Here is a 13,734-nt window from a genome sequence, read left to right on the forward strand (position 1 = left end):
AGGACTTGATACCACAACCCCAAGATCATGACTTGAGCTGAAACCAAGAGTCAGACACGTAACCAACTGTGCCACCCAGGTGCCCCAGTAGGTTTTGTTTTTTAATTCATTTGGCCACTCTATGTCTTTTGATTGGAGAATGTAGTCCATTTAGATTTAGATTAATTATTGATATGTATGTGTTAATTGCCATTTTGTTCATTGTTTTCTGGCTGTTTTTATAGTCCCTCTCTCTTCCTTTCTTCTTCTTTTGCTCTCTTCCTTTGTGGTTTGATGATTTCTTTTAGTGGGGTGCTTATATTTCTTTCTTTTTATCTTTTTTATATTTCCTGTCAGTTTTTGCTTTACCGTTACCATGAAGCAACTTGTAACAACTTGTATCTATGTAAGTCCATAACAACTTAAGTTTGATCCCATTGTAAAGGTCAGCATTACCCACCCCCCCACTATGTTTTATGTTTTTAATGTCCCATTTTACATGTTTTTGTCTTGTGTATCTCTTACCTAATTGTAATCATAGTTATTTTTACCACTTTTGTCTTTTAATCTTCATACTAGTTTTATGTGATTAATTCACTCCTTTTACTGTATATTTACCTTTCCAGTGAGATTTACTTTTCATATGTGTTCTTATCACTAATTAGCACCCTTTCTTTTCAACTTAAAAAAAATCTCTTTAACATCTCTGGTAAGGCTGCTTTAATGGTGATGAACTCCTTTAGCTTTTGCTTGTCTAGAAAACTCTATCTCTCCTTCACTTCTGAATGATAACTTTGCCAAGTAGAGTATTATTGGTCAGAAGTTTTTTTCTTTCAGCATTGGAATATATTGTGCCACTCCCTGTGGTCGGCAGTTTCTGCTGAAAAATCTGCTGATACGCTTATGGGAAGAGGAGGGGTTCCAATGTATGTAACAAGTTGTTTTTCTCTTGCTGCTTTTAATAGTTTCTTCTTGTCTTTAACTTTTGACATTTTAATTATTATGTGTCTTTGTATGGGTTTCCTTGGGTTCCTCTAATTTGGAACTCTCTGGGATTCTTGGATCTGGATGTCTGTTTTCTTCCCCAAGTTAGGGAAATTAATATTTCAGCCATTATTTTTTCAAATAAGATTTCTGTCCATTTCTCTCTTTTCCTTCTGGAAGCCCTGTGATACAAATGTTAGTCTATTTGATGCTTTCCCACAAGTCCGTAAGGCTATCTTCACTTTTTTTTCATTTTCTCTTTTTGCTGCTCTGGTTAGGTGAGCCCCACTGCCTTGTCTTCAAGTTGACTGATCCTTTCTTCTGCTTTATCTAGTCTGCTGTTGAACCCCTCATGTGTATTTTTCAGTTCGGTTATTGTATTCTTCAGCTCTTCTGTTTGATACTCTTATATTTTCCATCTTTTTATTAACATTCTCACAGTGTTCATTCATTCTTTGCAGTTTGGTGAACATCTCTATGACTGTTAAACTCTTTATCAAGTAAACTATCTCCATTTTATTAAGGTTTTTTTCTGAGTTTTATCTTGTTCTTTCATTTTGTAACATATTCCTCTGTTTCTTCATTTTTGCTTGACTTTCTGTGTTAATTTCTATACAATAAATAAAACAACTACCTTTCCCATTCTTGAAGGAATGGCCTCATGTAAGAGGTGAAACTTGTCACTCAACCCTGTCTCATCTCTTGGTTGTCTGTAAAACCTTTATGCTTGTGCAAGTAGACTATTATATTTTTAATAGCTCCCAGTAGTTGAGGATGTGCCAAGACCATGTAGTGTCCCAAAGGGGAGGATCTCAGCACCTAGATTTAGGCTGGCTGGAAGCCAACCCTCTCAGGCATCAGCTTTTAAATGTATGCAAATACATACAGTCCTAAGGGACTGCAAGCATACAAACAACAGCCCCAAGCAGATGAGCTACATTTTGTTTCAACTCATGCCTGTATGTATTTTATATTTAAAGAAATAGACATGCACCTACATAGGTATATACATATTATTTCCTATATTTTGTCTGTTCAACTGGCATTTATATCTATGATTGGAATTTATTTGCTATCTATTTGTACTTCCTAGTTTGCTTCATTGTATTAAACTCCCTCAACATTTATCAGAGGACTACTGTTTTTCATATCTTTTATCCAAGTACAAGGTGATAAAAGAATGATGGAACTGGGGGCGCCTGGATGGCTCAGTCATTAAATGTCTGCCTTCGGCTCAGGGCGTGATCCCAGAGTCCTGGGATCAAGCCCCACATCAGGCTCCTCCACTGGGAGCCTGCTTCTTCCTCTCCCACTCCCCCTGCCTGTGTTCCCTCTCTTGCTGGCTGTCTCTCTCTGTCAAATAAATAAATAAAAATCTTAAAAAAAAAAAAAAAAAAGAATGATAGAACTGAGCCCCTGCATTCCATGGGCCCGTAATCTGTGAGGAGAAACAAACATCAATATGATGAGTGATATCGTATAGGAATAATCAAGACAGTGTGGACTCTAGGAGCTTTCCAGGCAGATAAGAGGAGGAAGAACATTCTAAGTGGAAAGGCAGTATATGAAAATGGCCATGATGAGTTCTTAAAATTCGAAATAGTTTCAAGTAGCGTAAAGGGAGTATGGAAGAATGTTGGGAGATGAGACTAGAAACATAGGATAGAAGCCAGCTCATGAAGACTCTGGGGTGCTATCTTAATATTGGACTTGATGAAAAATCGTTGAAGAATTATTTCTGAGTATTGAGATATGATTAGATCTGAGCTTTAAGAAAATCTCCTTCTTGAAGAGCCTGGGTGGCTTAGTCGTTAAGCATCTGCCTTCAGCTCAAGTCATGATCCCAGCTTTCTGGGATCAAGCCCTGCATCGGGCTCCCTGCTCAGTAGGAAGCCTGCTTCTCCCTCTCCCACTCCCTGCTTGTGTTCCCTCTCTCGCTGCCTCTCTCTCTGGCAAATAAGATCTTTAAAAAACAAAAAGAAAGAAAATCTCCTTCTTGGACTTGTGGAAGATGAATGAGCCATGCAGAGTGGTCCAGTGGAGGACCTAGGAAGGTGTTTTAGGAGCCTCTTGAGGATGTGTAGAGAAGAAATGATACAGGAGGCCAAGCTAGGGCAGTGTCTGTGAGAAAGGAGAAGGTGGATCAGACTTTAAGGCTATCAAAAAGTTAGGAGCCCAGAATTCATGACCATTTGTTATGGGAATGAGGGAGAAGTCTAGGATGAGTCCCCAGGTTTCTGGCCTGCATGACTGGGAGATCAAGGAGTCATTTAACAAAGTAGAAAAAATAAATGAAAAAGCAGATTTGGGCTGGAGATGGAGATAATATAAAGAATTCTGCATTGAACATGGTAAGTTCAGAACATTGTTGAAAATGTGGGTCTGACTTAGGAGAAACACTGGATATATAGATTTGGAAATCCTCAACCTCAAATTGGTGATTGAGTCATACAAACAGATGAGGTTACCCAAGGAGAATGCATAGGGTGAAAGAGGCCAACCCTGACTCCAGCCAGTGGTAGCCTTTGAGGAAGGGCAGAACCATAGAAGGAAGCTGAGGAGTGCCTAGCAAGATGGGAGGCCACGTAGGGGAGAGTGTCAGAATGGGAGGCAGAGAAGAACATTTTCAGGAATGAAACTGCTGTGCAGTTTCAGTAGCTACAGAGAACCATTCTTGTGTATTTGGCAGTTGTAAAGGTTTTGGTAGTCTTCATGAGAGTGACTTCGTTGGTGTGGTTGGGTGGAAGCCACACTGTTGCCTTGAGAAAGTAATCAAAAGAGAGAAAAAGAAGAAATACATAGTCTGCTTGGTTGTGAAAGGTAGAAACAAGGTCGTTGGTAGAGACTGGAAAGGCTTAGTGAAGGAAGGGACTGGAATTTGTTTTCAGATGAAGGGAGAAGCCTGGAGAAACAGGAAGGTTGAAGATATAGAGAGGGAGGATATATTTGCTGGCACAGGCTCCTAGAATGGGACAGGTGAGAACAGGACCAAGAACTCAGGAGGAGGCTGAAATCTTGGACTGGCTACAGAATGTCTCTTATTTTGATAAAAGGGAAAAAGAAAAAGAGGGCTGGGGAGGTAAATAAATTATTGGTTTATTGGACAGAAACTGAGACTGTTGCAGTGGGACAGGCCCTGGTTTCTTTATGAAGTAAGCACTAAAGGCATCTTTCAGCAGAGAACATGATATGTCAATGAAGCAGAAATAATGGTAATGACTCTTTTATGTCCAGCTGGTGTACAGAGCTGCAGGCAAAAAGCAGAAGTCAATCTTCACCTCAGTTCCTGATACTCCTGATCTTTTAAGAGCCAAGCGAGGGCAGAAGCTTCAGAGTCAGGTGAGATTCATAAACAGAGATTCCTAAACCCGCAGCCGGCATCACGAGGTGGTTGGGTATGGCTGCCCGCTCCAGCTCAGTAACACACTCTCACACCTGTTTGTCCTTGATGCAGCCTCATGGCCCTTATCTTCTAGTAGTGTTCTTTGGGGCCATCATAACCGTGGTTATGTTGTACATAAGCAATATCATGTCTATTTTTCTAAGTTGTGTGTACAGTTTTCATCATTGGATGAATGGTCTGTAGACCAAACTGCTTGATTCGTTCTGTAGGACTTATCTATTGTTCATGATAAATGAAACCACGTTTTATGCATTCAGACAAAAATTGGGGGGAAATGTGTCAAGGGCTTTGTCAGAATCCTCTCATTCTTCCATCAGCATTCTTTTATCACATGGTTTTAGATCGGGCCATACTCAACAGTAAGGGTATTAGGTAACTAGTGTATGTATGCATGCTTCCAAATGTGAAACACAGAAAGAAACAAATGAACAGAAATACATATGATAAATGAAAAACCAGGACGACAACAAGTAGACACGACCCTCCCATTGAAGAGTTAGAAATGAATGAAAATGAATGAATACTAGATAATAAATGTTTTATCTCTATAACATCTGATCCCTCTTCTTTAATCATTTAGTATCTGTATGTTGAACTTGCCACCAAAGAGAGACCCCATCATCACGCTGGAAACCAGACCAAAGCCTTGAAGCACGCTAAAGACGTAAAGGACCTGGTCAGTGAGGTAAGTCGGGAATTTGGCATCAAGATGCACTGGGTTAAAGAAAAAGCCCTTGGGCGCCTGGGTGGCTCAATTGGTTAAGCAGCTGGCTCTTGATTTCAGCTCAAGTCATGATCTCAAGGTCGTGGGATCGAGCCTCACATCGGGCTCCACACTTAGCAGGGAGTCTGCTTAAGATTCTCTCTGTCCCTCTCCCTCTGGCCTTCCCTTCTCACACTTTCTCTCTCTTAGAATAAATAAATCATTAAAAAAAAATCTTTCCTTAAAACCTTCCCTTGCTGCCTCTGATCAGAGAGCTCATTTCTATAATTATGCTCAGCAGCGTCAAACACAGAAGGTAAAGCTATTCTCTAATCAAGCCCGATACATTATGTCCCTGGGCTGGATCTGTGACATGGTTGTGAATTGGGAGGGATGAAATTTAAGTTAATTTCAGTTTGTCTCTTTTTTCTATCTTTATTTCTTAGAACAAGTACAAGATTCAATATGAAAAAATGAAGGACAAGTACACCCCCGTTCCGGACACGCCAATCCTCATCAGAGCCAAGAGGGCTTATTGGAACGCCAGTGATGTACGCATATTTTCTTCTTGCTTCTGCTGTGATAGGGACAGCTGAGGTTGCACTACCTAAGACACAGAAGATATTACAGTCCTCCGTAATTCAAAGACCTGGTCCGCAGCATGGATCATGAGAACAACAACAACAACAACAACACTGAAACAACAAAAGGCACAAACAGTATCAGTCAGGCACAGTAGCTAAGAATAATGCTGGGAGATACTAAAAGCCTGTTGTTTTTCTTGTTGATCTTCTTAGCAAATTATGACCCTTTCTTATAATTCTTTGGTAGCATTTGCTAGGAATACTTAACAAATAATTGTTGCTTATCCATAAAGTCATGGTCTTGGAGTCAGCCAAATGTGGTTCAAATCTTGTTGCTGTCACTTGCCCATTATATGACTCTATATAATTTACTTAATTTCTCTAAGACTCTGCTTTCTGGTATGTGGAATGAGGATAAGAACTGTGATAATGAAGTTAGACAAAACAAGGTAATGTATATAACATTCCTGGCACGGTGCTGGCCTCTTGTTAACATGAAGAAAATGTTTGTTCCCTTTCTTCTTTTGACCACCTCAATCGTGAGAATGACACATTTGTTAGAATTAGGAGGGGCAGACTTTCATTTCCCATACCACATGATCAAGGACACAACTGGCTTTTAGTGGTAATGAGATTACCTGTTAATAAAGATATGAAATTAACTCAGGGTAGATAACCAGTTCTTACCAGTTTCGTTTCTCAGAGCCCACCTGCAGATGCATTGCACCCATTACCAGAACCAGAATCCCTGGAGGACTGGGCATAATGGGACTTCAACTCAGCCCAAAGCTCGAGCAACCCCATGGCCCCTCAATTTAAGAATACTGTTCTAAATTATCATATGGTTTCTCTCATCTATGGAACATAAGAACTAGGAAGATCAGTAGGAGAAGAAAGGGATAAAGAAAGGGGGGATAATCAGAAGGGGGAATGAAGCATGAGAGACTATGGACTCTGAGAAACAAACTGAGGGCTTCAGAGGGGAGGGGGGTGGGGGAATGCGATAGGCTGGTGATGGGTATTAAGGAGGGCACATATTGCATGGTGCACTGGGTGCTATGCGCAACTAATGAATCATCGAACTTTACATCAAAAACCAGGGATGTACTGTATGGTGACTAACATAATAAAAAAATATTATTATAAAAAAAAAGAATACTGTTCTAGGATTTCAGGGCATCTTAAAGTCATTACAGTGATAAAACTGAAACAGTATCTCAGTTCCATAATTTCGTCAACAGTTTTCATTTGGGGCTGAAAGGAGTCTTCTACTTGGACGAGCACCTTGTCCCCTGACCCTATGAGATATCGTAGGTCCCCACCCCTCACCCCCACCACCGCCCCNCCCGGTGTATAGGGGCATGAGATCCAATGGCCTGATAGAAATGGGCTGAGCACAGAGTGCTGGCATCTCCTGGTCGTTAGCACGCTCTTCACTAAATGTAAAATGCCCATGGGTGCTGCTCAGCGCTACAGCATACCAACATACCAAGGCACCGGTTGTACACTCTCAGGGCCCAGGGGCAGACCATTTTGCCTAAAATATAAGCTGAGAAAGTTGTATACTACCCTAAAAATCTATCCCCTAGGGTATTTTTAGTCTTCTTGTGACATCCCCATCTTTATCACTTCAAGGCTACTGTTGAATATTAACTTGAACCACGCCTACTTTATATCACCCCTCTCTGAGAGTGGTCGCATGGTGAAATTGGCCCCTAGGACTCATGATGCCCCAATGGACAGCCCCACCCCTAGGCCTTTCTCATACCAATGCTGATAACTCTAACCTTTAAAATAGTGCAGTGTAACAAGGATGGTATCTGGCATTGAGTTTGGCTTTTCTACAGTAGCAATCCCCCCAAGTGGAGTTAAGCAATTTTATGAGATTATTCATGTGAAAACTTAAGTTACAATGTCAGAGAAATGACACCTTTAATTATGAATTGTTCAGCTACCCAAAAAGACTTGAGGTTGAAAAAATATTGCTCAGAGAAATACTCATCTTGTGGAAATGGGATGAATCTTCTGTGATATTCTTAGGTTAAGGTCAGAGATGTTATCTCTTGAAATACCACAAAGATCAAGATTATAAAGTAAGATTTCAGGACTGCCTCGTGGAGAAGGCATTTTGATAGTAGGAGTTGGAAACGAAATCTTTCTCCTCTTTCCATGTACATTAATAAGTCTTAGGCTCAACAAGGTTGTTTGCTTTTTCCCTTCCCAATTAGCTTTTTGTTTGTTTGCTTGTTTTAGATTTAAATAAACTTCTTATTTTAAGCAGTTTTAAATTTACAGAATAGTTGCAAAGATAAGACAGAGTTCCCGTATACCCTACATCCTTTCCCCTACTGTTAATACCTTACATTACCATGGTACGTTTGTCACAATGAGTGAATCCATATTGATACATCATTATTAAATTAAACTGTATTCAGATTTCACTAGTTTTGTCCTAATGTCCTTCTCTTCCAGGATGTGAAAATGAGCTTTTTAATCTCTCCTAAATTTATTCATGGGAAAACCTAAGACACAAGACTCAAGAGAGATCAAGCTTAAAAGAACTCAATTATTTAACTTGGTGGTTTTTCACGATCTATGTGCTTTTTCTCTTTCCAGTTACGCTACAAAGAAACATTTCAAAAGACCAAAGGAAGATACCACACTGTGAAGGATGCTCTGGACATTGTTTATCATCGTAAAGTCACAGATGACATTAGTAAAGTATGTCCTTACGTATTTCTATTTTGTGGGCTGAATAACCTACCATCTTTTCTTTTCTTTTCTAAGTATTCTCCCTTTCTTAAAACTCTCTAGAGAAATGTAGACTTTTTTATATTAAAGTTGGGTAAGACTTCATAGCTGTCTTTGTGTTTTTACCACAGGTGAAATACAAGGAGAACTACATGAGTCAGTTGGGAATCTGGTTGTCCATTCCTGACCGCCCAGAGCATTTTCACCATCGGGCAGTTACCGATGCAGTCAGTGATGTGAGTCTCAAAACTTTCTGTTTTCGCATATGAATTCATTTTCCCATGTGACTTATGAACTCAAACACTGCATAAAAACTGATGAAACACTTGGCTCAGTTTTAGATCTTCTGTATGGATGTTTAAATCCTAAAACTCACTGCTACATAACTGAGCTGTAACTTGAGAGAGAGAAAAAGATATCCAAATTTATGAACTTAATTTTTCTTCTAAATGTATGATATCAGATTACAGGCCTGGAAGTGATATACTTCATCTAGGAAATAGACTGTTTGGTCGTTCAAAGAGACAACTTCATGAAGCAATGAAGACACATAACAATGTTCGTTTTTGAAATTTCAGCTCTCTGAATGAAAATATAGCTGCTGAGCTAATAAACTTTCTAGGAAAATATGCCTGTTAGATTTGAACTGCTTTAATTAGTATTAAAAAATTAAAATTTCCATATACAACAATACACCATAAAATGAACAGAAATCAGTATTACTGGAAACTTAAATAATTGTTTTAAAACTTTAATATTATTTATACTTCAGAGCTTCTGTTTGTTCTATTTGTTCTACTTGTATTGATCCTAGGCTACGACTGTTTGGAGATAAGTTCTTAAAATTCTTTGATATTCTTCTCCCAGGTAAAATACAAAGAAGATTTGAACTGGCTTAGGGGCATTGGTTGCTATGCCTATGATACCCCTGACTTCACTCTGGCTGAAAAGAACAAGACTCTCTACAGCAAGGTGTGTCTACTTAAGGATAAGAACCACCTGCATTTAACATATTCCAGTGGCCACAGAGAGAATCACTACTAAAGAAACAGCTTTCCATATGTCTCGCTCTATCCTGGCTTCTAGACCCTGTACTTGGAGCACATACTGAATGGTTCACCCTACTAGGAAGTTTCTTAGTACCGACCTCACTGACTATAGTCATCATTTATTTATATCATTTATTTGAATTTAATGAAAAGTCATCTTAGTATAACTCATGACTCTTCCAGAATTTCTTCCCTGTTACTATGTCTCTGGGTGACTTACTTTGTTAGAGTTGATATGGTAGCAAATACAAAGTGGGATTATTTTAATCCACAAACTTGATGTGTGAGTTGAGGCAAATAACTTTGTTTTTATGGCCTTGTTTTCCTATTTACAAAATAAAGTAGTTGGATTAACTTCCTTTGAGTTCTAAAATAGGAGTCAACAAATTTTTCTGGAAAGTGCCAGATAGTAAATATTTTAGACTTTGTGGACCACATTTATTCTGTCACATAGTCTTTGTTACAATCCCCTAAAATTGTCAAAAAACTTTCTTAGTCCATGGGGCCATTTCAAAACAGATGGTGGTTTAGATGTTAGCTCACCTCTGCTTTAAAATATTATGATTATTTAATTAACTACTGGAAAATTATTTCAAATTCATGAATTAAAATGCCTTCAAGTTCACATGGAATAAAATAAAATAACACTTATAATATATAGAAACAGAGAAGGAACTGATTTGTGTTTTTGCCTAATATGGCAGATAGATCGAGTGGATATCTGTTCAATAAAGTATGTATTGTGGGGCTCATATCCATGTGGGTATACCTTTCATTGCCTTAGGAGACAAAGTGTTCAGTAATTACTTGTTCTCCTCCATGAATAAATTATCTCAGTTGTGTGATAGGATAAATGACATGTCTCATTCTTAAGGTAATCACAGCCTGCTCTCAAGTAACCATATTCTCTTTTCTCTAGTATAAGTATAAAGAGGTATTTGAAAGGACGAAGTCAGATTTCAAGTATGTTGCGGATTGTCCGATCAATAGGCATTTCAAGTATGCAACTCAGTTGATGAATGAGGTACGTATGACTTGATCCAGTTAAGCCCATTCAGTTCCCTTAAGTCTATAGAGTTATTTGATTAAAACCCAATACATAAAATGACAAGAAGGTCAATTTAAATGTTGATTCAAGTTAAAGATTTGGAAAGACTCTTATAATGTCACCTTCTGATGGGCTGTGCCAAAAGCAGAGTGAAGAGACTGTCCAATGAATAAACAAGTGAAGGGACTGTCCAGAGTCATGTGAGGGCCCCACCGCCATCATTGTCTCTGTTGGCACTAGCATAGGGCGGCAAAGCCTTTTGGGTAACAAGAGGAAGGAGGTCAAAGATTTTGTTGACTATCAGCTGGACTCCCTTAAACGTGATACTGTGTAGGGTTGGGAGACCCAGAAGCTCAAGGTTAATTTGGCATCCCTTACCAGGGCACAGAAATGGCGGTGGTTGGAAGAGCCACCCCTAAGGGGATAATTGTGATTCATGCATTCAAATGTATTGCCACTGTTACTCATACATTGGTGCAGAGAAGTATCTATTTGCACCCAAAATATTCCTTTATGGTCTACCCAGCCTTTCCTGGAACTGTTGTTGCAAATAATCTAAATTCAGCTTAAAATGGCTAAAATGAGCAAGCTATGAATTATCTTATGTTTGGATGATTTTATATTTAATTTCCTATCTTTGGATTTTCCATAGATTTATGTAAATCAAAAAGCAATGTCAGGAAATTAGCAAAATGTATCTAAAAGTGAAAATGTGGCCAATGGTATATTTATTTCAATATATGAATATTTTGTTATTTTTAAATTTGATTTAGTTCATTTTCAGTAGATTTCCACATGAGACGACTGAAGAACTACAGTCAGCTTATGAAAACAGTCTTGATAAATTTTGTTACTGTTTTTATAATTTGCAAAGGATTTCCAGGGTCTCTTTCATAATCAATTTACTACCATGAGAAGACTGGTAGAATTTGCCCATGAATATGCTTTTTGATTCTCACAGCGTTAGATAGTAAACCTTATTTAAGATGCCATAAAACCTAACATTGCTAATGGCATTGCATTTAAAGATGGAAGATGTTTAAGCACAAGGTAGTCCAATTTTGGTGTCATCAATCAGATCTATCCCAAGCCCTAGCCTTCTCCAGGTATAATCTTCACTCAATTCTCTTTACCACCATGTTATTACTACTCTGGATGCTTTGGAAGCCCACCTCTAGAAATGACCTGTTTCTGGCTCTCTGGAGTGTTTATGTTGGGACATTTCTGTGTAGCCTTGAAGTTGTACTCTTGCTATAATTTGATATGATGTTTGAGCAGAAAAAATACAGAGCTGATTATGAGCAGCGGAAAGATAAATACCACCTGGTAGTCGATGAGCCTAGACATCTGCTGGCTAAGATCGCAGGCGACCAGATCAGTCAGGTACTGTGATGGGGCTGGCCGGACGGCCCAGGCAGGACTGTGCTCCAGATTTCTCATGAGATGTCGTTCCGTCTGCTGCAAGGATGTCATAGGTTCTGCCTATGATATTGGGATGTTCTGTTTCAAAGTATCTGTCTAGCCACCCAAAGAGCCCATGAGCTCTCTGAGTGCGCCAGTCCATGCTCTGTGTCCTCACATGTGCTGTGGTGAAGATAAAAAGAAAAGTCGGTCCTCCCACCCTTGAATCTTCTAGAGGATCTAATTGTAAACTGCAAATGGAGTTGCAAAAGTGAAAATAAAGACACAAATTAATGGAAGGAAAGAAGACAGAGCTCCTTACTGGTTTTTTTCTACTCCAATGACGTCTTTTTTCCTGTAAGGCGGCGTTGGCGGGACCAGCTCTGGACCAGCTCTGTTACTCCCCATTCACAGGGTTATGGACGCGGGGCTGCAATATTGCAGTCATCTGCTTTGTGCTAGAACGTATTTGGTGCTTCACCCACATGTATATCTGAGTACATAAAGTGTGTGTGCCTACATCTCTTCACTCAGCAGTGATTGGGATATAGAGCCATGTTCTCTTCCGTCTTCCTAAGTCTCTTCTGTGCTTCACTGCTCTTTGCATGAACAGAGAAAATATAAATCTAGTGCCAAGATGCTTCTGAAACAAGGATGTAATGAAATCCTGCGTCCAGATATGTTGACCGCCCTGTACAACACACACATGTGGAGCCAGGTAATGTCTGATACGATGTGCAGAAGAGACTGAGAAGCCTTGAGGGCGTTCACTTTAACGCTTCCCTTGATTTCCTTCCCCTGCTCCCTGCCCAGCCTGGTGTCACGCGGTAAAGGGGCATAAGTGTTCATTCCTTGTAAATGGCCCCTGCCCGGGGCCCCGCGTGACGCGCAGCAGCCACCATCCGCACGTCATCTAGTGACTCCTAGTAAGGGTAACTGAGACTTTTCCAGACTTTATTTCCAAACTGGTATAACATTGATTTCAAGTTTTTTAATACTGGCCCCCAAAGAAATGGATTCCTTAGGGATTGAGGGTATTAAGTAGATTCAGTGGCATCTAAAATACCTGAATAATGTTTTCATCAAATATCTGTTGTTCAGGGATCACTACAAGTGTACCATTTGGGACAGATGAGGGTTGCAGTGCAACGCCTTGAATATTGTACATATTTATGGCCCCTCTTGAGTTTGATGCTAATTTGCTAGGTTATTTCCAGCATATCTGTCCTCATATATACTTGTCGGCAATGTTGCTGGTGACACTGTCTTCCTACAAGGTCAGCAGAAGCACATACCCCCGCTTTTGCATCACATGCTGAAAGGTACATTTGACGCAGAAAACACACACACACTCACACACACACAAAACCAGTGATAATTGCTTAATAAAATGCCGTTTTCCCACATGAAAAAAGTTTTTAATCAATCTTTTATATTAGGAACTCATTTTATCACTTTAGTTTGACACCAGATCAACGTGAAATGAGGGGAATGAGGTCTCCATAAGAACATCTTGTTTGCCTGAACTTGTTCCTTTGTCCTGATATGATCATCAAATAGTCGTGCATGAAATTTTGTTGCGCTGTCTCCATATCGCTTTAAACAGCTTGTGTGCATGAAAAACCCTCATGACTTGGGAATTAAAAAATGAATGTCTTCTTTAAAATGATAAATACTTTCAACCGTATATACTCATTTTTAAATTTATATCTGTCTCATCTGTGACATGAATACGTACCTTAAGACACTATACACATTTGATGCAGCATATTGTAAGTGAATCATTACCTGTCAGAGTCCAGAGAACAAGGATCCAGTCCTGGCTCCGGGAT

General features: G+C 39.4%; 1 protein-coding gene across 1 annotated transcript in view; it reads left to right on the forward strand.

Annotated features, from left to right (window-relative positions):
• NEB (nebulin) overlaps nucleotides 1–13,734 on the forward strand; it is a 271,288-nt gene that overhangs the window by 218,669 nt on the left and 38,885 nt on the right. Inside the window, exons 110-117 of the mRNA XM_040644991.1 lie at nucleotides 4,198–4,302; nucleotides 4,947–5,051; nucleotides 5,516–5,620; nucleotides 8,270–8,374; nucleotides 8,536–8,640; nucleotides 9,272–9,376; nucleotides 10,373–10,477; nucleotides 11,780–11,884. Coding sequence (XP_040500925.1) covers nucleotides 4,198–4,302; nucleotides 4,947–5,051; nucleotides 5,516–5,620; nucleotides 8,270–8,374; nucleotides 8,536–8,640; nucleotides 9,272–9,376; nucleotides 10,373–10,477; nucleotides 11,780–11,884 — 840 coding nt within the window. The remainder of the gene's footprint in view (nucleotides 1–4,197; nucleotides 4,303–4,946; nucleotides 5,052–5,515; nucleotides 5,621–8,269; nucleotides 8,375–8,535; nucleotides 8,641–9,271; nucleotides 9,377–10,372; nucleotides 10,478–11,779; nucleotides 11,885–13,734) is intronic.

The sequence above is a fragment of the Ursus maritimus genome, unplaced genomic scaffold (genome assembly GCF_017311325.1).
Source record: "Ursus maritimus isolate PB19 unplaced genomic scaffold, ASM1731132v1 scaffold_1, whole genome shotgun sequence".
Classification (NCBI taxonomy): Eukaryota; Metazoa; Chordata; class Mammalia; order Carnivora; family Ursidae; genus Ursus; species Ursus maritimus.